The sequence below is a fragment of the Rhyacophila brunnea genome, unplaced genomic scaffold, assembly GCF_057557595.1.
Source record: "Rhyacophila brunnea isolate RB1 unplaced genomic scaffold, BYU_Rbru_1.0 scaffold_14, whole genome shotgun sequence".
Lineage (NCBI taxonomy): Eukaryota > Metazoa > Arthropoda > Insecta > Trichoptera > Rhyacophilidae > Rhyacophila > Rhyacophila brunnea.
The window spans coordinates 28,111,397-28,135,052 of NW_028232796.1; the positions used below are offsets into that span (position 1 = coordinate 28,111,397).

Consider the following 23,656-nt stretch of genomic DNA (forward strand, 5'->3'; position numbering starts at 1 on the left):
AAACTATATTTACTATTTCAATGGACAAAATGTAATTATTTGACAGCTGTCAGTAAGCAAACTTATTCAAATAGGTACATACTATTATGCACACGCTCCTTTTACGACACCTTAAAAATGGATGAATGTATCCCCTCCAGAATCACATTTTTTTTTCAAATTTATCTGATATGACGTCCGATTTCAATTCCATGTGTAATGTTTGCTATGAGGGAAGGGCTGTTTAAATTTTGTTATAAAAAACAACGACCGCAACATATAAATCTATTGTAATCAACGCATTGAATTACGGTTCTCTGAACTTTGAATACCAGTGGATTACACAGTGGCAGGAAAATTGTTTATTGCTACTAGACATTGCAATATATATGTAATTATTACAATGCAAATATATTGTAATATGAATAATTACATCGATATTGATCATTTTCCTTATATAAACAGAAATAAAATCAAATGTCTATTGGCCGTTAATATTTTATAGTCGTAGAATTACTATTTGTGTTTCAAAGAGAAATATTTATATTACATTATTTCTACAAATAAGATAACCATCGTAAATTTTTTGTTGGGTGTTGGTAATCCTGGACAATGCAACTCCAATGCTTTCCAGTTGCTTTGACCGATCATCCTTAAGTCCCCTGTGATGCAGTCCAGCTATCTGTGTTTCAGGCCGTCCAAATCTTCTCTTGTCATTTTGCAATAATATGGCCACCACTCATGGTAAAGTAATGGTAGAAAGTCGCCTATGAAGCTGTGGGTTGTGAGTTTGATTCAGGGCAAGAACCCAATTAGCTTGACGAATAACTAATAACCATTCCTCATGAAAAAAGTCAATTAATATGACTCATGAAGTTTATATATTCTACTTAGGAGAGATAGTAGTAATTTACCTTTTTATTTATTGCATATTGATTGTTACGGAGGCCTAGTTGTACAATGTCTGCTTTAGACGTCATAGGTCGCCGGTTTGAAACCTATCTCTGTCATATCCACACACTGTTTTTCAATGTGTGTGGTGGACCTAAAGCCTAATCCAACCCATGAACGTTTATGAACAATGTTTTCCTTCATTTGTTCACCGAACCAATGTCCCTTGTTCTGTATTATTAATGATAGGTTGAAAGAATTGCTTACAACTAGCATTGCCAATTTTACGTTTTTCTTGCTAGGTTTAGTATTTTTGCAGCTTGTAAAAATTGCATCTGACAATTGACATTAAATTTAGAATTTTTTTAAAATATGTATCATATTTTTTCTTGATAGTAAAATTATTGTTAATGGTAGGTTTATCTATTCCGTTCTCTTGCAGGATCACATTGAAGGAAGAACCCATAATCAGGAAAAACAAATCGTTCAAAATATTGGACGCCAATAAAAGCGGGGTGAAGTTCAGTAACGACGAGTTGTCTTCGCTCAACGAGGAATATCTTCAGTTGAAGAATAACTATGAGGAGCACCAGAAAACTGTGGTCACCGAAATAATGCGCATTGCAGGTAATTTTCGTGTCTTGCCAAAGGTATAACATTAAACCACTTTTACAATCACATATTATATATTAACACTGCCCCCTCCTCTACTCTAACCCGAAGATGAAGGAATCCTGATTACCAACACGCAGCATTCAGCCAGGAGGAGTTCTCAATATATATTATGAATACATGCTTTAATAATATAAACATTCCATAGAAAGTTTTATGAATACATTTTACTATACATGATGTGCCATTAAATTATATCTATAATGCGATTGACAACTGAATAATTTGATAACGTGCTAAGTATAATTATTTTATGAAATATTATGTTTATTCTCAATTTTAGAAGACATTTAAAATAATACTCTTTTATGATGTTGATATATTTTATATGATATTTGAATGTCTATTCGCACAATGACAAAATATAGGGCATCGTAATGACATAGATTTATTTCCTACAGTTAACCTAAATTCTCAATTTTTGGCCAATTTCCTTAGGTGTCGTATTCTGGAATATTTTTGAATAAGAGTTACAGAAGTTGAAGTTTATTAAATTGATAATTGTCAAAATTCAGGTGGATATTCGGAGATCTTATGGGTTCTGTCGGAGATATTGGCGAAGCTGGACATATTATTGGCGTTCAGCATTGTGTCGTGTGAGGCTCCCATCCCGTATGTGCGACCCAAACTGGTAGACAGTGGTGAAGAGCTGACCCTCGTGAACGCTCGCCATCCTTGCTTAGAGCTGCAGGACGGGATATCATTTATCGCCAATGATGTCCATTTCAAAAAAGGTATAAATTTATTCAAGATTAATATAAATATGGTCCATAATATTAATTTTTGAAAATCATTTTCATTCTATTATAATATACTATTAAAATATATATTGTTTTGCTAGATGTTTGGTCCAATAAAAGTACATATTAATTCATGTATGAATGCCATTTCATATATTTCTCAATGCTTGATGACGACATTACACGACATACATTTTATTGATTGACTATATACGACCAAGCATAAAAACTTCTTGGATTTCCAAATTTTTTTAATACATGTTGGAAAGTAGGAAATGGAGAAAAATATACACAAACACTTCCGCCGTGTATCCAAATGTGGATATGTACATATTGATTTCAACAACAAGACTCGACAATGTTATGACCAACAATATTTTGTATTGTATGCTACAATGCCAGTTTCAATGCTAGCAATCATTAACAATACAATTGCGGATCACTTTTGATATACACATGGTGCCACTGTAGAGTGATTAACCTATATCCGAGTAATCCATTCATGTAGCCACTCATGACAGGTGACTATGTTAAACTAATGAAAAATAACTTTTCAGGTGGCACAACCTTCAATATAATAACTGGGCCTAACATGGGTGGCAAGAGCACCTATATTCGATCAGTAGGGGTGTGCGCTCTGATGGCTCACTTGGGCTGCTTTGTGCCGTGCGAGAGCGCCACCGTGCCCCTACTGGAGAGCATCCTGGCACGGGTAGGCGCCGACGACTGCCAGCTGAGGGGGCTCAGTACCTTCATGTTGGAGATGGTTGAGACGGCAGCGATTTTGAGGGTAGGTTTAAATAACGGCAAAATTCAAAATTTTATGTAATTCAAAATTCTGTATAATATATAGGTACCTACTTAATTCGAAATTTGTAATTCTAAATAATTAGTCAACTCAAAAACTACCAGATGAATATTGATGAAAATGCACAGCTTATTTTGGTAGCAACTTAAGACGACTTTTAGTAGACCTTCATCTCGATTCTTGATATCTCAAAAGGAGCTTCTCAAACATAACGTACTTGGTACAATATCGTCTCTGTTCTGGCAGAACACACTAACTGGAGAATACTAGTTTTGAGTAATTTGACTTTGAAGTTGTTAAAATGTTTGAAATGGTCTATCATGTGAGTTTATTAAGTAATCGTAAAAAGGATGACTTTAAAATAAAGACTGTTTATTTATTAAGAAGGTTTCCAGACGGTAAAGTTTGAAATAAGGAATAGTTTGGTATAACTAACTCAATATGTCATTTTTTCGAATTAGTGTCTTCTGCCAGAACAGTGACGATATGATGTGAGGCGCGGGTTGGAAGTCATAGCTTCGAAATAGATATTTAGGAATTTGTCTACTTTATTTCCATATTTATGAAGTCGTGACAACTGTAAACTATTGACCACACAATAGATTAATAAGATAGAAATGTAAAAACCATTGCCGTTTTTGAAGCAGGGTACTTTATGAATATAACGAAGCTCACCAACTGTCCTCAAATATTGAATGCACATTACGTTTACATGACAAGCTTTTATGCATATTAATATGATACAGATATAACTATTGAAAATAGCATATTTACGTTATCCCATATTTTTCCACACTAAAGATCTGTAGCGTGTTATATCACACCCAGTAGGGTAAGCCAGTCCCCATCAATTTTATGATCCCCGGATAACACCTTATTCGTAAATAAAGGGAAGCAATGTATTGAATTTGTGATTATATATGTACTAATCTGTAAACAGGAAAGTCGGAATTATAACCTTTTGTCTACTATGAATTATTGTAAAATTAATGAGTTTTTTTTACAGACGGCAACTAAAAATTCTCTGGTCATCATTGATGAACTCGGCAGAGGGACTTCTACATACGAAGGGTGCGGAATAGCTTGGGCAATTGCTGAGTATGTCATTTTTATAGCATTTATGTAAATATGTTTCAATATACATTGTTTATAGAAACATAACAATAAATGTTTGTATGTAGTAATATTTATTATATTTGTCAACACTATAGTAATGTATATACAGCTAATGTATTCACCACTGATCCAATATTGATTGCCTTAGAAGTCAAATAGAATGTGAAATTCTTTTTACAGAGAAATATATAATTTCAAAATAGTTTCAGTAATAATTTCCATAAACACGGTAATAATAAAATAATCGTTGTTATAGATACCTTGCAAAGGAGACAAAAGCGTTTTGCTTGTTTGCGACACATTTCCATGAGATAACACAGCTGGCGTCCTGTGAGGAGGTGGCCAACTTTCATGTGAGCGCCGTGACATCGTCCGATCGCCTGACCCTCCTGTACAAAGTCGAGGGCGGGGTGTGCGATAAAAGTTTTGGCATACACGTTGCCAGGATGGCCGATTTTCCGCAACATGTTGTGCAGGTATAAACTTATGTCAATAATAAATTACTGAAATGGTCATTATTGTAATCAAGCATTTGAGGTATTTACGTGAAAATATTGAGGCTTATAAACCAAAAGGGATATTTTGGCAAAAGTGGGTTACATATATAGAGTTTTATTTTCAGGATCCCAAAATTCCATATGAAAGTGCTGATGGAGCAACGTTTATTCCGTGACAAAGTTTATACCTACGATGGCCGCGTGGCTTAAGCGTTGGCCTATTGTGTCGTGGGTCTCAGGTTCGTATCTTAGGTCTGGCAAGTACACATATTGTTTTTCAATTTGTGTATGAGTCAGAGTATGGACCTAATAGGTCAAGCAAGTGGCTGACATCCATTTCTCGAAAAAACGTAAAATCTGTCAATACAAGCCTCCACTCTGTGGAGGCCCATATGATCCTATTAGGATCGGACATGGTCGAAAAAAAAAAAGTTGAAAACATTTTATATAAACACATTACAAGAATGTTTTATTAGGTTATGTACCTAAGTAAAACTGACTAAATTAATATTTTATTTTGCTTTCCCGCAAACTTCCAAATTGTCACCTTTTGGCTTAACATGCTCTATAGGAGAACTTTTGAAATTTATTTATGTACCATTTGTGTTTATGAGTAAATTTTTTTTTGACCATATCCAATCCTTAGAATATCATATGGGCACAGGATGGAGGTTTGTATTGACAGATTTTTATTTTTACGAGAAATGGATGTCAGCTAATTGCTCAACCTATTAGGTCTATACACTGACCCCAAACATACATACATTGAAAAACAATATGTGTATTTATTTGCCAGACCTATGATTTGAACGTGGGACCCACGGCATCATAAGCTGACACGTTAGCCGCTTGGCCACCATGGGATGTCGATACAAGTCTAAAGGAAGTTCTTTTATACAATAAACCATGAGTATTTAGATGAACAATTATTTAAAATCACAAATAACAGTATGTAAGCAAGGCGAGAGTGTCAAAAACAGACCACCATTTGTATTTGATTTACTATGTATCTATTCAGTGTTGTCGAAAGTTAATTTTCCACTATTTTCTTACTATGTAAGTAATTCAATCATACTATAAATGTTCTAGAATGAAAGTGTCATAATACAAAAGTTTGTATTACTCCCTCTATTATATCAGTTTAATCTCTTTGGTAAAATTATTTTCATCAAACCTGCCTGAAGCCTTAAATTTTATAAATTCCAGTTTGCTGAGGAGAAGCAGCGACAATTGGAAGGTCACAGGTTCGACTCTGCACAAATGCTGAATAAAAACCCTCAAGAGAAGTCAGCTCTTAAGCTGGAAGCCGAGTCGGAGATGATGAACTTTGTAAAAGCGTGCGGGCAGCTGGATCTTGACAATCTGACTGACTTTCAGATGATCACCCGAATATCAGAATTGAAAGACAGTATCAAGAAGGAGAATCCGTACATTAAAGCTCTCATGACGTAGATCGTAGACTTTGCCAACTATTTTTGTATTTAAGATTATGCCTAGTCCAAACCTAGATGCACATGTGCGTGAATAAATGAACATTGTATAAAACTGTTTATGAACAATGTTTCATGTAAATTTTCAGGTTTTTTGTATACTACCACGGACTTACACTTATTTGTACAATGCTAAGTGTGAGGCCTCAGTGCCAGCGTTCGGCGCAGCGTTGAGCGTTATGCGCAACTCAAACGTATAAATGTATAACCAAAAAAAGACATTGTCTACAAACATTTTCACACACAGTTATACGTTTTGAGTTGCGCAAAACGCTCAACGTTGCGCCGAACGCTGCCACTCAGGACGTACACTAACTGACCAAGTTATATTTGATAGCAATGTTTGCAATGTGGAGTTATGCATTTGTGTTGGAACATAATATGTTTACAGAACACTTGTATAATTTGTTCACACACAGATGAATCTTGGTCTATATTTAGGCATGTGTGGTAAAAAACCTAGTTACATGATGTGTGGTATTTTGTCATGAAGCTGAAAAAAAGATTACTAAGACTAATGATTAAATGACTTAAAGTCATTTTGCATTGCATATTCATTTGTAACAAACTTCACACTGTTATTCATTTCCCGCATCTGTAAAAAACCGTAAGCCTTTCAACAAAATTTTAGATTAATTAGTATTCTGTGAGCGAATGAAAGAGGGCGGGTGATAAGTCTTAAAAATCCAAAAATGAATTAAATATGCCAAATGAACTAGCATACATAATATCGTCGGTGTTTTGTAAAAAGGTCGAATTAACCATTTTGGCGAAATCGAGATTTTAATGAAAATACAATATGTACCCCACTAGCTTTGTTGTGAAAAAACGGCGAATTTTTATCTCCACAGGAAAGTACTTAAAAACGAAAATCGACTAAAATTGAATTAATTAAAATTACGAAATAAAAAGCAAATGTGACATAAATTAGGCCTTTTAAAATATTATATAATAATACCTATTATAATGACAGTATTCTTTCTAAGCTTTATTATAAACTTGTTAGATATTTATAATCATCTACAGGTGAAAAACAAATAAATGTCAAAAGTTAAAAATCCTCCTCCTGTAAAGTAGCATTTTGGTTAATTCGCCCTTTTTACAAAACATTGACGATATATGCACAAATGAGAAAAAAGATGAGTCAAATCAACACCCCTGAATTACTAAATTCTACATAGAAACATAGGCGTAACCATACAAAATGGTCTAAAAATCAACCTTCTCTTGGCTCTCCTGAGAAGTAGCGATTTTAGACCTACCGTCTCTTTCGCATACAGAAATTATTATTAAATCTACCAAAAATATTGCAAAGATATAGGTACCCAGAAAGTTACGAATGGATGGTAATATATTGTCCATTTCAAACACGGATTATTAACTCGGAAGATTATCTTCTTCCTGGCCATACAACCCTGTGCGTATCTTGGCCTTCTCCAGCTTCCATTTTCATCCAGGTCTTTCTTTCATCTGCACTAATATACAGAATTCTTTTATACAGTTTAATAATTTTTGTATGGGTACCATTTCAACCACACTAAAATATTGTAATACCATTTTCCCATTGAATAGTCCATAGAGATTAATAATTCAAACGCTAGTTCCTATAATGAATAAGTACCATTGGATAGAATTATTCTACGTATTGTACCTATTGCCGAAAGAGTATGAATATTGTTTAAAAATGTAAGAAAAAAGAAGAATCGATGAAGTATGAATAATACAGTAAAACCTCGTAAATACGAATTCCATGGGACCGAAAATCAAAAAAAAATTCGAATTACGAATTATGAAATGTATGGGGGAAAAATATAAAAATTTTGAAAAAACAATTTTTTTTTTTGATTTTCATTAATTTCGTTTCTGATCATAGATGTGCCTACCGAATTGGGTCATAAAATGTCAGGATTATTTTTATTACCATCATAAAATAAGTAATTTTTGATGTTTTAAGGAAAGTCTGTCACAATTTTCAATGACTGTCCCATGAAATAGTGTACTTTATTACGATTTATTGAATATTTTTATATGCCAGGGACTCTGGAATCATTTCGAATTATGAAATTCGAATTAAAGGTATGGTTTCAAGGGACTTTTTTTTCGGGAAAATTTCGAATTACGGCGAATTTTGAATTATCAGTGTTCTTACTAACGAGGTTTTACTGTATTATGTATTAAAAGTTACCATTTTATATGTTATATATTTTCATTAAACATAAAAATACTAGTTAGTAACTTGGTTACTGAATCTCAAATAATTTTTATTTTGTAAAATTATCGTAAGGTCAAATTAAAGTGGCAGATTCTCATACTGACCGTTTGTCCCGATCGTTTCACCGATCATCTGCGCCGATTGTGAAATGTTGTGAAAAAATAATTCCTATTTTTCGCACACATATTGATGATTGGTGACAGTTGGATCAACGATTACCGTGCATTCTCAGTAATCGTCTATCCAATTGTCACAATAGTCGATTGAGTAATGCGCGATTAATAAGAATTATCGTATTTTGGCCACGACTCCTGTGAACGATCTAAAGTGACATTTCACGATTGGCGCAGACGATTGGGATAGACAGTTGGCCTGAGAATCTTCATGTATAATTTAGACTTCAGTGTATTCCAATAAATTTTGTATATTTCATAATAATGACATGTTGTTTCATTTTTAATAAAAACAAATAATTTTTATAAAAACATTAAGCCTTTTGAATTTTTAAAATAATCTAACAACAAATCCTCATGAAAATATTTTCTGGAGTTTTTTTGAAGTAGAATGGAATTTATATCCATTGAAACCAGAGGTTTAAGAAAATCTTCTATATTAGAACGGAGCTATATTAATGATCATCCATAGATAAAGTCATGCCCTAAGTGTGGGAAGGGGTCGATATAATGTGATCATGTTTTGACATGGGGTTTAGGGGGTTGAAAATGTGTTAACAAAACCAACGAAGCTAATTTTTTTTAAATAAGTTATACTGTGAGAACATAGCATTGACATCGATCATTTTCAATGTATTTATTTAAAAAAAAATTAAAGTTCAAAAATGTGACGCAATTAAGATAGGGGTGAGAAAGATTTTAGAATGGCGGGGGGCGGGCAGGTAGAAAATCTTGTGATGTCATTTGTAGATAACTATGGGGCTTAGATTATAAAGGGGCCCGTAAACGAGCATCAAAAATTTGCAGATTGCCGATACAATTGCCCAAAAAAAATGGTGCAACTATTGTCCAGTTGCTGGGCAATTTATGACCGAACATCGGTGTCGGACAAGTGTGGCTGATGTATTTTGTGCGTACACGTGACTTGAGATAAAGCAACAACGGTGGACTGATGTTTCTGTGCCATATATTGTCCTAAATAATCACATAAACAATCCAAAATAAAAGAAGGATTTGGATCGGGTCCTACATAAACAAATTTGAAACAATAAGTCGTCTAAACCAGGAATTAGTTATTGATAATTATGTATTTAAAAACTTTACAAAAACATCATAAATTGATTTTTAGTAGGTAGGTATTTGTTAAATATAATTTGTACGAAGAAAAAGAAATTAGATACACTTATGAAGAAGGAACACTGATTACTACTATAATACTGCTAATCATTTTTCGATTTTTGCCAACTGGAAACTCATACAGGAGTAAATGTATTTATTCAGGGTGTTCAACTCTTCAATTGCTGACATTGTTCCAGATCCAGACGTTTATGCAGTTTTGATAGTTGGCCTTTTCATATTTGGATCATTAAATAGTTTGGCTTCCATGTTACATAGCTCAGGACATAAATAAACCTCATTAAGGTGAAGCCTTTACTGAGCCGTTTTTAAAGAGGCACCTAGTGGAAAAATACGAAGCTTGCAATTTGAGATTTTTTTTTGATAATTTACAATTTCAACTGTATTAATTAATAAATATGTATCTGAAAACATTAAAAAAAAATATTTTTTATTTTAAAACAAAGATAAATTTACAATTGTAAAAAATGTAATGAAATGTGAATTTGTTGAATCGGACAGCATCTTAGTATTACATATATTTTATGGTCATATTTATTAGTAAAATTTAGTTTATTAAGTTTTCTAAGCATTGCCTAAGAGATTTTTGACTAATTCATAGTTTTTATATTTTTTATATCTATTTTAATAAAAAATATAAATGTGTATAATTTGAAATCCTTTTTATTTATATCAAATCAAGCTTCAATATTGGGACCATACATAAATAAAAAGGATTTCAAGTTATACACATTTATATTTTTAAGATTTAGATTTAAGATGCGGTCCGATTCAACAAATTCACATTTTATTACATTTTTTACAATTGAAAGTTTATCTTTGACTTAAAACAAAAAATATTTTTCTTTTGTTTTCAGATAAATACACAATTAATACAGTTGAAATTGTAAATTATCAAAAAAAAATCTCAAATTGCAAGCTTCGTATTTTTCCGCTAGGTGCTCTTTAAAAAAGGCTCAGTAAAGGCTTCACCTTAAGGGGATGTTCTACAGAATTGGCCTTGAGAATTGAAAATATGATTTTTTAACATGTGGTCCATAATATCTATCTGGTCTACTAGTTAATCGTGTCAAAGTTGTTTGTGTTAATAAATTTGCTCTATGACTGATCCAACTCATATTTCATCAGGGCTGTCGAAGACATAAATCATATATATTTATAATTTTAAATTTTTATTTATAATATATATTATTTAAGTTTTGTGCATCTAATGCCGGGTCCACACTGGCAACAAGTTAAGTTGCTGGCAACCTCGTTAGATTTTATGATAATAATGATGATTATCGTAAAATTTAATGAGGTTGCCAGCAACTTGTTGCCAGTGTGGAAATGGCTTAATATCCACTGTGGTTCACGTAGTGGCATGGACCTGGGGTTAACTAATTCAGGAAGTCAACACCCATGATAGAATTTTTTCCAGTTTTGGTTGTATTATATTCCAAAACTCTTCTGTAAAAATCGTTTCCGATTTTATAGATGGAAATTTCTCTGTGTACATAGTAAACAAACCTACGAATAAAAAAAGACAAAAAAGGAACATACTGATTCATCGCAGTAAAATCTGGTAATCAAATTCGCCATTTTGAAAAGCGACGATTTTGCGTAAACAAATATCACGTGGTCTGTACGTGTGCGGCAAACTTCAAATGTGTTTGTAATTTTGTGTATTTTATGTTTGTGTATCACGCATTGTCGGCCATATTTGCCGGCCTTTCTGATTGCCGCGATTTGTACACATCTTCCTTCCTGTCTTTTTTTATTTGTAGAAACAAACAGTATTTTTTATTAGTTATATGAAGTTGGCCTTGAATCTGTAATAAAATAATACACAATTAAAAGATTTTGAAATAGAAAAAAACACATTTCCAAGCTTTCAGCCGTGCTCACTCATGAACAGTGCTCGAAATGGAAAAATTTATGAACCGGAGTGCTCGACAGTTTTCTGAAGATTTTTACATAGTAAAGTTATCAAAGTGTTTTTTTCATAAAAATAAGTGCGTTAGATTTTCTATTATATGGCCTATCCAGCTCAGACGGTCAAATTATTTATTCTAAGAGACGGAGCGATAATTTTACCGATTTCACGAACAGGAACGGCGCTCCGGTGCGTTCCGGTCCATTTCGAGCACTGCTCATGAATGTCATTCGTCATTTAGATAAGTATATACACATTTTGATGTTATCTTGCAAAGTGCGAATGTAATGTTTTCAAATAATTGATATGGATTAATTATACCATCGTATTATTTTCTCGAAATCATAAACATACTATAATAGTATTAAAATAAATTACAATCAACTTATTGTAATTGTTACAATAAGTGCTAATACTTTGATATAAACCAACCCGAAGTTTAATAATATTTACCACTTTATCACTTTAGCGGTCGATAAGTATAGAATAGACCCACTGATATCGGTATTGAAAGAAAAGAATTCGGCCACCATGGTGTTTACCACTACAACAATAAATTGTATTATTGTCAGTTGAGATGAATGTTTACAATCCGTAACCAAATTGAATATGAAATAATATCCTGTGTATTAAGGCGATACATCAGTGAAACGGCTAATAATTTTCAACTATAGGCGCGACGAAATTTTGGACTCGCTGCCATTGGGGGATAGAACGTCGAGCTGGGAACACGTGAATTTGTTTCGTGATGGCGACGGGGGTATTAATTCTTAAATCGTGTAAAGATGACTAAAAATGTTACCCATTTACTTTAAAAAGAAAACATGTGAATGAATATATTATTATTGTTACTAATAGAACAAACAGAACATTAAATGGACGCATTTTGGATTTATATAACAAATTATATTTCGTTTGGCATTCGTCATTTGCACCCGTGCATCGCCTAGCCACGATCTTTTTAGACCGTGCCTCAACTGAGGTATAGCCTAAAAGGCCGGCCACACGCTCATGCTTCACTACAGTATTGCCTGCGCAAACCGGTTTGCGCAGGCAAACCCGTGCGTGTGGACGGCAAAACTGTACACCGCGCAAACCAAAAAGTGCGGCCTGCGTAAAATTCAACTTGCTTGAAATTTTAACTGCGCAAACCGAATTTAACAAGCCGCGCTCAGTTCGTCGACGGTTACGGTCTTTTTTCATTCATACTTATTTGTTTTCGTTAGATTAATAATACCTAATATTACACATATTATTATTGTTGGTACGTTTTTTAAATTCATTAAACTCTGCCTAAACAAAATCACAATAGATAAAAAAGATATTATATCTATAAAATATTCATATTTATGTATGATTTAATTGAAAAATTTTAGATATTTTATAGATAGACTAGTATTTTTTTACTTATCTATTATGGCTTGGTTTTCGCAGGGTTTAATTGAATTTTAAAAACTAACCAACACCATTTGTAAATTGTAGTCTTATGTCAATGAAAACAAATACGTATGATTGACCAAGTTTAGTATGCACCATTTATGACGGATCTTAACAGCGTACTTCCACCCTTCGCCACTAGTCAGTGACGTCCCTAGACAAAATGCCGACCCTGGTCAGCGCCAAAATCTCGCCCCATTTTTTCTACAGTATTTTGTGCCATCCGTGCACGGTGTCGTTTCTTGTCACCATGGCCGTCGAAGGGCAGCGGAAGTAAACTAGACATCGCGAACTCGACAAAAAATAGAGTCATTAATTAACACATTTTGTTTCCAGTCAGTGAGCTGAATTTATTAGTGGAAAGATATTTTCGTTATTACAAAGTTTAAGTAGCCCCCAAGCAACGCTCTATCTGCCTACCTCCATGGGACGTCACTGTTCTTATTCCAATAATTGTTGAATATTTCTAATGCGGTGGTATTTAGTTATTCATGGTGGGGTTTATTGGCTTAAGAAAGATACTTTTAAAAATTTGCCGAGAAAAATCAATGAAATACATATTTCTTTTTATTTAGATTTTTTATGTAAATCTTACGATTTTCAGTTTTTATTAATTATTTTGATTTATTAATAAAGCAATAATATTATCCACCGCTGTATATTCGAAAATTAATATATCGATTATTTATTTTAATAGTTTCTCTAGAAGTTTATCCATTGTAGGAAAATAAATAAATTTTAGGATTTTTAATTTTAAAACAATGTATTTTTATATTATTTTATTGACAAGCTCTTATAGTTCATAAAATATTTACTTGATTGATAATATTATAATACAAAACAAAACATAGTGATCAACCAAACACTGTGATACCCAAATAACGAAGTAGGTACCTACCTATACAACACAAAATCACCAAAGCTAAGGTTCTGTAGATAACGTTTGTAAATAAATCAATATTTTTTTGTTTAAGTATATCTAAACAATTACTTTTATTTATAATTTTAATTAAGTATACGATATTTTAACAATCGAATGTTTAAAAATATTTTCGGCGCCTTCGCCAAATTCCTATACTTACTTACATCAAAATTTCGTCTCGTGTTAATTTATTGACATTTTTATTATTTTTCGTCTGAAATTTCAAGCAAGTTTAATTTTACGCAGCCGCACTTCTTGGTTTGCGCGGTGTACAGTTTGCCGGCCACACGCTCATGCTTCACCACGGTGTTGCCTGCGCAAACCGGTTTGCGCAGGCAAAACCGTGCGTGTGGACGGCAAAACTGTACACCGCGCAAACCAAGAAGTGCGGCCTGCGTAAAATTCAACTTGCTTGAAATTTTAACTGCGCAAACTCGGTTTCTCGGGCCCCCAGGCCAAGATCATTGGCGGCCCCCTACCTATCTTCTTCTTATTGTGCCATCCCCTAGCGGAGGTCGGCCACCATCAAGGCGATCTTATCTCTGTCGTCTGCTACCCGGAACAGTTCGGTGGAGCTGCACTCGTACCAATCACGGAGGTTCTTAAGCCACGAAATGTGGCGCCGTCCTCTGCTACGCTTCCCATTGATCTTTCCTTGAATGACAAGTTGGGGAATGCTGTATTTTTGTCCTCTCATAATGTGGCCGAGGTATTGTAGTTTCCTGGTTTTGATACTACGTAGAACTTCTCGGTCCTTCCCCATTCGGTTGAGAACTTCAACATTTGTCACCCGGTCAGTCCAAGCAGTGACGTCCCTAGACAAAATGCCGCCCCTAGGCAGCGTCAAAATGCCGCCCCATTTTTTTATCATCCTTTCATTACTCCAATATCTAAGAAATGTGTTGTATGAAGCATGGCCCCCTCATCCTGAAGCGGGCCCTATGTTAGGATTTTTGCCCCCCCCCCCTACCTATCGCGAATGATAAAAGCAGTGTGACGCTCTACAGTAATGTTTTCCAAATGGTGTACGCGTTAAAATTGATGTGTATATTTAGTGTTTTTTTGTATATTTTAATACATACACTTGAATTGTGGAGTTTTTGAGTATCGCTACACAATTATAAATTGTATTGTGTAACCATATAATTTTAAATAATAATTATCATTATTGAAGGAAAATAACGCCGCAGGCGAATTTTTTGCTATTAGAGCAAATTTGTGATAAGTGTTTATCTCACTTATCGAGCCCGAGCCCCAGGTTAGAGCCCTGTCAGCCCCCCCCCTTGTGGGGGCCATGGTTTGGATACATTACTAATAAAATATACACCTACCACTAAGCTGAAACATACAAAATTTAATTTAGATATCAATAAATAAATAAGCGAATAAATATAATATTAAATAGACACTTACCCAAATCACCAGAGTCTGAGATGCCATTTGGTTAATATGTCTGACACATTTGGTTTGTATCATTTAGTAATACCTACGCAGATGTATTATTTTCACACCATTTTTTCTATGCTATTATTGTACCCTACAACATGTAAACAAAATAATTTTCCTCATTATTTTTTTAATATAAACCTAAATTTAATCATAAATACACTATTAATTAATGGTCTCAACATTCAACCGTTGATGATTGAAATAAACTACAAATCCACACTATTATCAGCAAAAAATATGTTTACAAAAAAAACGACTTAAAAGAAGGTATTGCACAGTATTGTATTCACAGCACGATAAATATGATATAATCTAGGTAGATACCTACTAGTGTACATTTTTATTACAATTAGATGGTACTTAACGTAAATACCTATTATATGCACGAATACTAATTGATTATGTCAAATGTCAATAAGGATTAATAATCATTATGAATAGGTACATCCGGCAACTTTTAAATCTCGCGAATGACTGGCAAAAATATTTGGATAAATTAAAAAATACGGTATGTACCTATCTACCTATAAATCTCTACCATAAATTCTCCTTGTTTCGTTACCAACGTTGATATAATACCTATATAATATTATTTTCTTTTAATAACTATGGCGCGACATAATTATTAGTTTTTGCGCAGTATACCTACCACTGTTATGAAAGGAACTCTTTAATCTGAGTAAATGACATTATATTATTATGACTGATTTATTATTCGTTTGTGATGTTTTACATTTATAAAAATATTCATAATGTGTATAGGCGCCAAGTTTATTAGCATTTGTATACGAAACCGAGCAGTCAAAAATAAAATAAAAAAATCTCTAGTGGAGCGTGGTGACATCATACTAAAATGGCTGCGAGTACCGACTGGGTAATAATAAAAAAAAGCATCCGGAACAAAACATCTCCAAAGCTCTGGTTATAATATAACTAAGTTTAGGTAGCTATTTCTATATAATACCAAATGATTCTCCTCGATTTGCCGCCCTTCGAGTATCTGCCGCCCCCAAGCGACGCTCAATCTGCCTACCCCCACGGGACGTCACTGAGTCCAAGGAATTTTGAGGATGCGTCTATACAGCCACATAGCGATCCCCAAATGTTGTTCCGCGAAGTAACAGTTAGTATTTATGTTTTATTGAGAACCTACCTACATCTACTCGAAGTATTTAATATCGACAAACTATAATCAAAAAATTTTAGGTATTCCACAACCATATAAGTATTTCAAACTTTTAACAATTACAAAGTAAACTTGCGCCGCAGGCGACTTTTTTTACTATTACAGCAAATTTTTGATGCGTGTATATAGTATAGTACGCGGACCAAAATTATAGTGGGTAAGTGGTCCCAAAAATTATAGTATTTTGTCCAAAAATAAAATAGTAGTTAGCTACCTACTCATTATTTCCGGTTGAAAATGTATACGTTTTTTGTCTGTCAGAAAAAAGTAGGAAACGGGGAATTCCCTCTATTAAGAAATTATAGTACTTCGCACCAAATTATGATACGAAAATATCGAAATTTTGGTATTTTTTATTGTAGAAATGAAATCTTTTTGAAAAAAAAACTTTTATCCCATATTCTAAAGCAGCGGTTCCCAATCTGTGGTATGCGAGTGGATAGTTGGTGGTACGCGAAAAATAATCAGTAATGGCGGCCATAAAAAGTAAAAAAAAAATCAGTCATAAAAATAACATTTAAACTATTGTATTTTTTCTATAATTCATAATTTTAATTAATAATATACAGTACAGTTGTTAACAAATTCTTATTACCGTTCACTAGTATGGAATTAGTAGAAAGAGCTTTTTCTTCATGTTTTTTTTAAAAATAAGTATCGAAACAAATTGGACGCAGGTGTAGATTTAAGGGTATTATCTCACATTTTTGAACCAAATTTCAAAAAATTATGTTCTTCGAAACAAGCACAAGCATCTCATTAAATTTATTTTGCTTATATTATTGTGCTTATATTTTCGTAAAATTTGTTTAAAAATTAAACTTATAACTTGATAATGTATTATAATCTTAAGCAACACTTTCATAACTATTATTTTCGATAATAAATAGAAAATTTCGGTAATAAAAATATTTTTAAATATAATTTCATTAATATTATTATATTTAAAACAAAAATTTCGCCTGCGGCGTTGCTGTAAATTTGTAAAAATGAAAGTGTGAATTGTCTCGTTTTCATCAGAAGAATTTTTACGTTTACCGTTATTAATTAATTTTATATAAGTACATATATTTTCTATTAGTATCGGTAATTTTTGGAAAAATTTCATTTTCGCATTTCATTTTTTTTATACAAATAATTAAATTTAATTCAATGTAATTTTTTTGAATAAAAATTAGTTGTTAAAAAAAATCTCTTTAAATGTCCTGGTTTTGAATTTCGGCAAGAAATGAGCTTCGGCACCTTTTATTAAAAAAAAAACATTGTGATATGTAAAGTTCAAATGTTTCATTTTTATCAGAAAAAATAAAACCTTTGGTATTTTTTTTTAAACTTAAATAAATTGAGTTCTGGGAAATATAGTACCCTATAAAATTTATAATGCAAATAGAATAACAAATGTCTCGAAATACAATCATTTTTACGAAGTGGTACAATTAAGCGTGATTTACTACCAAGTGGTATGCGAGCCAAAAAAGGTTGGGAAACGCTGTTCTAAAGTATAGTATTTTGGCCTTTTTTTCACGACTGGCACTCGTCAAGAACACGTTAAAGTGCCCACCACCACCCGTCATATATGCACAACCGTGGATATGCACGGCCGCTTTCTATGACGCTTTAAACGTGTCTGAAAGAAGTGATTTTAAGTGCTCATTCCGTCCCGAGACGGAGCCGCACGGGACTGATGCTGCAACCATGCACCGTAGTGCTTAAAGAAGAAAGTTAAGAAAGAAAATGTTTGTTTTTGGACTGGCTCTGCTGTCCGCTGACGTTAAGCGCTTTGTGTACCCGCATACTGAGTGTCACGAATTGAAATGGATGAGTCTACGGAAGAGTCGGGACTATCCCGCTCCCCATACGACGCTGCAAATTTCTCAAATGCCGCAAAGTTGGCCTCGGTTGCTACCAGATCTCCATGACCAATTGGGCCCGTGTGAGGACGGACCCTGGCAAACAGCTCCGCTCGTTCGAATTCCATAAGCGGGCAATCCCAGAGGATGTGTTCAACATCTTGGTGGTCATGCCCGCAGGTACAACCCGGCCCATCTACTATCAAGCCAAACTCGTGGAGTCTAGCGGCGAAGTTGCCATGGCCGGTGAGGAACTGGCTAATCCAGTGCGAAGGTTGGAGTCTTCTAGTTTGGTGCCTGCAGAATACGTCTGGAAAAAAACGGTAAGTGTGCCGCCCCTTGGGGGAGGCGGTCCACCTCGCCTGCCATGCCGCAAATGCGGTCTTGTACACAATGTCACTTACAGTCTTCCTGTAAGGAACGTCCTCGGATCTCTGCGGTGGTGTCAGATGGACACCGGCGAGTATTGTGCTGATCCCCCTCAAGAGGAGGGTGATCGATCCTCTGACTTGGACGTGCAGATCGAGGGGTAGCACCCCCGCGAGTACGGCAAGCGCGTCAGTAGAAGTTGTGCGGTAGGCTTTGGTAAGCGAGATCAGCGCAAGTCGCTGCCCGCTTAATAGTGCGCGTCTCACGAGAGTTAAGGAGTTTACTCGGGAATGCCAAATGCTGGAGGCGTAACCGGCAATTCCCATGAAAATTGCGCCGTATGCAACCTTAAGGGCTCTAGGCTTTAGTCCCCAATTGCTGCCCGCCATTCGGGCCATTCTCTGATAGGCCGAATTGGCCTTAGAGACGGCCGTCTTGGCGTGGTGAACGAAAGACAGCTTGTCATCAAGAATTACTCCCAGATACGTAACCCTTTCGGAGAAACGCACTGAGGTCTGGCCAAAACGAACCGTGGGCGGCCGTCGAGTTATGTTGACCCGAGAACTACCCCTGAGGAGGACAGCTTCCGTCTTGCTCGGGGCAAAGGTCAGCTTGTTCAGCAACCCCCAATTAAGGATTCTGCCCAAGGCGTCCGTGGCTGCACGCTCAAGTGCCGGTCGGCTCGTCGCCCCAACAAGCAGGAGCAAGTCGTCGGCGTACGCAACGAGCGTGCAGCCCGGAGGCAGTGGCAGGGACAGAACGTCGTCAAACAGAATGTTCCACAGAAGGGGTCCCAGGACGGAGCCCTGGGGACACCCCATGGTGGTCCTCCTGTGAATCAGGCTGGGGCCGGAGTCGTAGGTTATCTCCCTGTTGCTGAAGTAGCTTTGAACTAAGGCAAAGAGGTCCCCGGGGATCTGTTTCAGCCTAAGCTTTGCCAGAACCAAGGGCCACCACGCAGTATCAAACGCGCCCGCGATGTCGAGAAAAATCCCGGCAACGAGGTCCTTGCCAGAGCTCTCCACAGAATCGATCACAAAGCGAATCGCATCCTCGGTGGACTTTCCGGGTCTAAACCCAAATTGTCTTTGCGAGATTGGACAGTTTTCCGACAGGTGGGACTCAATCCTGCTGTTTATCAATCTTTCCAATATCTTCCCGAAGACGGGAAGGAGCGTAATCGGTCTATACGCTTTCGGGTCACAAGGAGGGCGACTGCCAGCTTTGGGGATCACCGTGAGATGACCCTTTTTCCAGCAGTCGGGGAATATGCCACTACTCATGCATTCTTTGTAGAGTTGCGTGATCTCGTGTGAGGCAAGAGACCACGCCCTTCTCGCTAGCGCGTTATCTATGCAGTCAAGCCCCGGGGCTTTGCCAATCGGGAGGCTGGCAAACAGGATCCCTAGTTCGGACATGGTAGTGGCTGCGGATCGCGGAGTGTTTAAGGGGAGCAGCGCATAGACGCGAAGCTGCTGAAATCGGTCGTTGTCAATGTCGAGCGACTCGTTGTCCTGCGGGATAAGAGCATCCAACAGGACTGTGGCGGACTCTTCAGAGCTATTGGTGAACGATCCGTCGGGGCGCCGTACCGCAGACATAACTTTTCCGGCCCGTAAGCCCAGCTTCACCCATTTCAGTGACGAACTCTCTCCAATGCACCTTCTTAGCCTTACTGATTGCCTTTTTGAACTTGAGTCTAGTGGTCCTGTAGGTGACCGCAAGCGGATGGTCCGCGTGCAGCGGCCCCTCCAGCGATCTTCGCGCTGCTTGTAAGGCCCTTCTGGCTCTCCTCATCGTGTCTCTCAGTCTTGTCAGTCTCGGCTTCCATCAGGGTGCGAGGTTCGGCGGTCTCGGGGTCGTTCTTCCGATAGTGCCCTCCGCTTTTTCAATCATGAGATTCGTGAGGTCCTCAGCCGCAGCGTGCATGTCCTTTGGCAGAGGGCGCGAGGCCATCCTGTCCAGACCCTCAGCAAACTCGCGGTCAAAACGTACCCAGTCGGTTCCCTTGGTCCTGAAACGCCTCGGCAGTGACTCGCTCACAAGTGGAGCGAGAGACGCGTGGCCCCTCTCGGTCCTGTAGGCGAACGTGATCAGACGGTGGTCGCTTGCTGACGCTTCCAAATGGACAGTCCAGTTCACGACGCGTCCGGCAGAACCAGTGGATATCAAAGTGACATCAATGTGAGATTCCCCATTGTTGGTAGAGAATGTGGCTGGACCATTAGAGTTATTCAGCACCGTCAGGTCGTGAGTTGCCACGAGTTCCTCGAGGGGCGCTGGATTGTCCCGGCCAGACCGCGGCCCCCGGGGGGCCCACAGCCATGATTGAACGTTGACGTCCGCTCCCACTATAATCTGTTTGCCGCGGCATGCAACCAGAATTTTACCGAGCTGCTCGACGCATTTCAGGATGTTTACGCTAAATTTAAAGTAAGAAGAGACCACCACAATGGAGTTCCCCGATCGGTCGGAGACCTCCGCTACGGCAAAGAGTTCGCTCGACAAGTGGGCAAGGTGTAGCACCACTAGGGTAGGATTCGCAACGAAGATGCAGGCCATGGACCCCAGGCCGTGGTGCATTACCCGACCCCCACTGAAACCCAGGTTGGGGCCGTAGGAGTAAGGCTCCTGCACCAGGACCAAATCGATGTCCATTTCCCGAACCGTCTTGATCAGCTCCGCCGTTATAGCCTTCCCTTTGCCCGCATTTAACTGACCGAACCGAATCATTGAATCGAATAATCCGTTTGGTTCCGCTCCTGTGCCATTGCGTACTTACGCGCTGGGCAATCAGGGTCAATCGCTGCATGTTGGTGCGGCTTCTTGTGCCTGGCGCAGGCCGGGCACTTTCCGGGGGCCTTAATATTAGGGCATTCAGCCCTATCGTGTCCTTCCTCGGTGCAATGGCCGCATGTGGCGCTTCTCGCCGAACAATTCTTTGCCATGTGGCCGTATAAGTGACACCTTGTGCACTTGACGACGCCACAAAAGTCTTTGGTTGGGAAGGATTCCCATCCCATATATATGCGCCCGTCATTGATGAGCGCTTCCCTCACCTTTGCCGGGACCGATATCACCATGTGACATTTCCCGATTCTGGGGCCTGCCCTGTGGCTCAGTTTAACATGGCGGTATGCCTCCGAGGGGAGACCCGTGACCTCTTGAGTGTTGGCCTTAATGGCTTCCTTAAGGTCGTCCTCCGTCGTCTTGACCGGCACGTTGAATACAATTATCCGCGGGAGCCTTTTTCCTGCGATTTCAGCCCGGAGACCGGCCTCCTTTAGACCGGGAGCGGCGGCCAGTCGTTTGGCCTCTTCCTCAGTTCTGGGGTGAATGATTACCCCACCTCCACGTACCATTCTCAAGCCCGTTATTTGGACTTTTAGTTCCGCGGGCACGATGGCTTTCTTGACGACTTCTTTAGTGGCCGGAGACTCCATTCCTTCTTGTGTAGGAAAAAAGAACACGCCGGGCCTTGCGGCGGTTGTTGGTGGCACAATTGGCCATTCCGGAGAAGTCTGTCTGACCGGCTTGGCGCCTTTTCGAGTGACGTCGCTCCAAGAATACTTGGTTCCTTCACTGACTGCGTCACCAGTGGCAGCGGCAACCGCGTTTATGTAGGAGGCACGATCTTCCAGTATGGCTTTGCTGGATTCAAGCTTGATTGCGAGAGACCAAGTCTCCGCGACGACTGCCTCCAGTTCCATTGTTATCGCCTTAATTGTCGATGCGGGGATATTTCCGTCGCCGGAGAGTAATTCTTTCACTCTTTGGATTGCTTGAGCAACCTTAGTAGCCCCGTTTTGTGAGTCCGTCACATCCGAGTCGGCTATCCTATCCCCGGGAGGGGCAACGCTCTTTGGATTCTTGGCGTTTGGCCTCGGGGTTTCCTCGGAGTCCTGTGGTATTTCCTCAGCCAGGGAACGTCTTTCCTTCCTGACCTTTTTGACCTTCTTGTTGGCCTTGGTGGCTGCCGCCTCTTCCCTCTCTTTTCTTTCTGTGGCCGCTTGGCGTTCGGATGCCTTGGCTTTCACGGCAGCTTCCGCTAGGATTTTTTCCGCTTTCAGATCCGCAACCTTTCGAGCAAGGATTTTCGCCTTTGTGGCAGCTTCCGCCCTAGTTCTCACCGTTTCCTTTTCGGATTTGGTGGTGTCAAGCACTGCATCTGTGTCAGAGTCCTCGGAGGAGGGGTCGGATTGCGTATTGTACCAGTCCTCGGGAACTATTGGCTTATCCCCTCCCGGGGGCGGATCGACTGCAGGTTTTCCCATGCCGTTGCTTTTCTTGTGGAGTTGCTGTGGAGAAGCTTATTATATAATATATATATATATATATAAGATTAGTGGCATAAGTAAATGAATAAAGTAAAAGAAAAAGTAAAAAAAAAAAAAAAATTAAAAAAAAAATTATATATTTTTTCAAATTATTGAAAAAAATATTTAAAGAAAAAAAAAATGTTATTTAAAAAAAATATTAAAAAACTATTTAAAAAATCCTTTTTTAGAACTATAAAAAAAAAATAAAAAATATTTCTAAAAAATATATAAGTATAAAATATTATATTCTTTATTAAAGAAACTATAGGTAAATGATAATATTCAATTCAATAAAATAATCTAAATTAAATTTAAACTTAAAATATATATGCAAGTAATATTATTAATAAAAAAGTCCCTCGTAGTTTTCGATTTCCTCCAGTAGTTTCGAGAAACTTCTAGAAGGATTTGCAGTTAAGTGTAATTGCTATGCGGACTTCGAAATTCGATTCTTCCAGATCATTCGAGAAAGTTCTGGAAATCGTTCAAATCAA

General features: G+C 37.4%; 1 protein-coding gene across 1 annotated transcript in view; it reads left to right on the top strand.

The window, feature by feature from the left end:
• The window catches only part of spel1 (DNA mismatch repair protein spel1), a 61,119-nt gene extending 52,276 nt beyond the window's left edge, over nucleotides 1-8,843 (top strand). The window contains exons 10-15 of the mRNA XM_085942136.1: nucleotides 1,313-1,497; nucleotides 2,058-2,276; nucleotides 2,840-3,072; nucleotides 4,097-4,188; nucleotides 4,463-4,682; nucleotides 5,910-8,843. Coding sequence (XP_085798262.1) covers nucleotides 1,313-1,497; nucleotides 2,058-2,276; nucleotides 2,840-3,072; nucleotides 4,097-4,188; nucleotides 4,463-4,682; nucleotides 5,910-6,155 — 1,195 coding nt within the window. The 3' untranslated portion in view covers nucleotides 6,156-8,843. The remainder of the gene's footprint in view (nucleotides 1-1,312; nucleotides 1,498-2,057; nucleotides 2,277-2,839; nucleotides 3,073-4,096; nucleotides 4,189-4,462; nucleotides 4,683-5,909) is intronic.
• The last annotated feature ends 14,813 nt before the right edge of the window (nucleotides 8,844-23,656 follow it).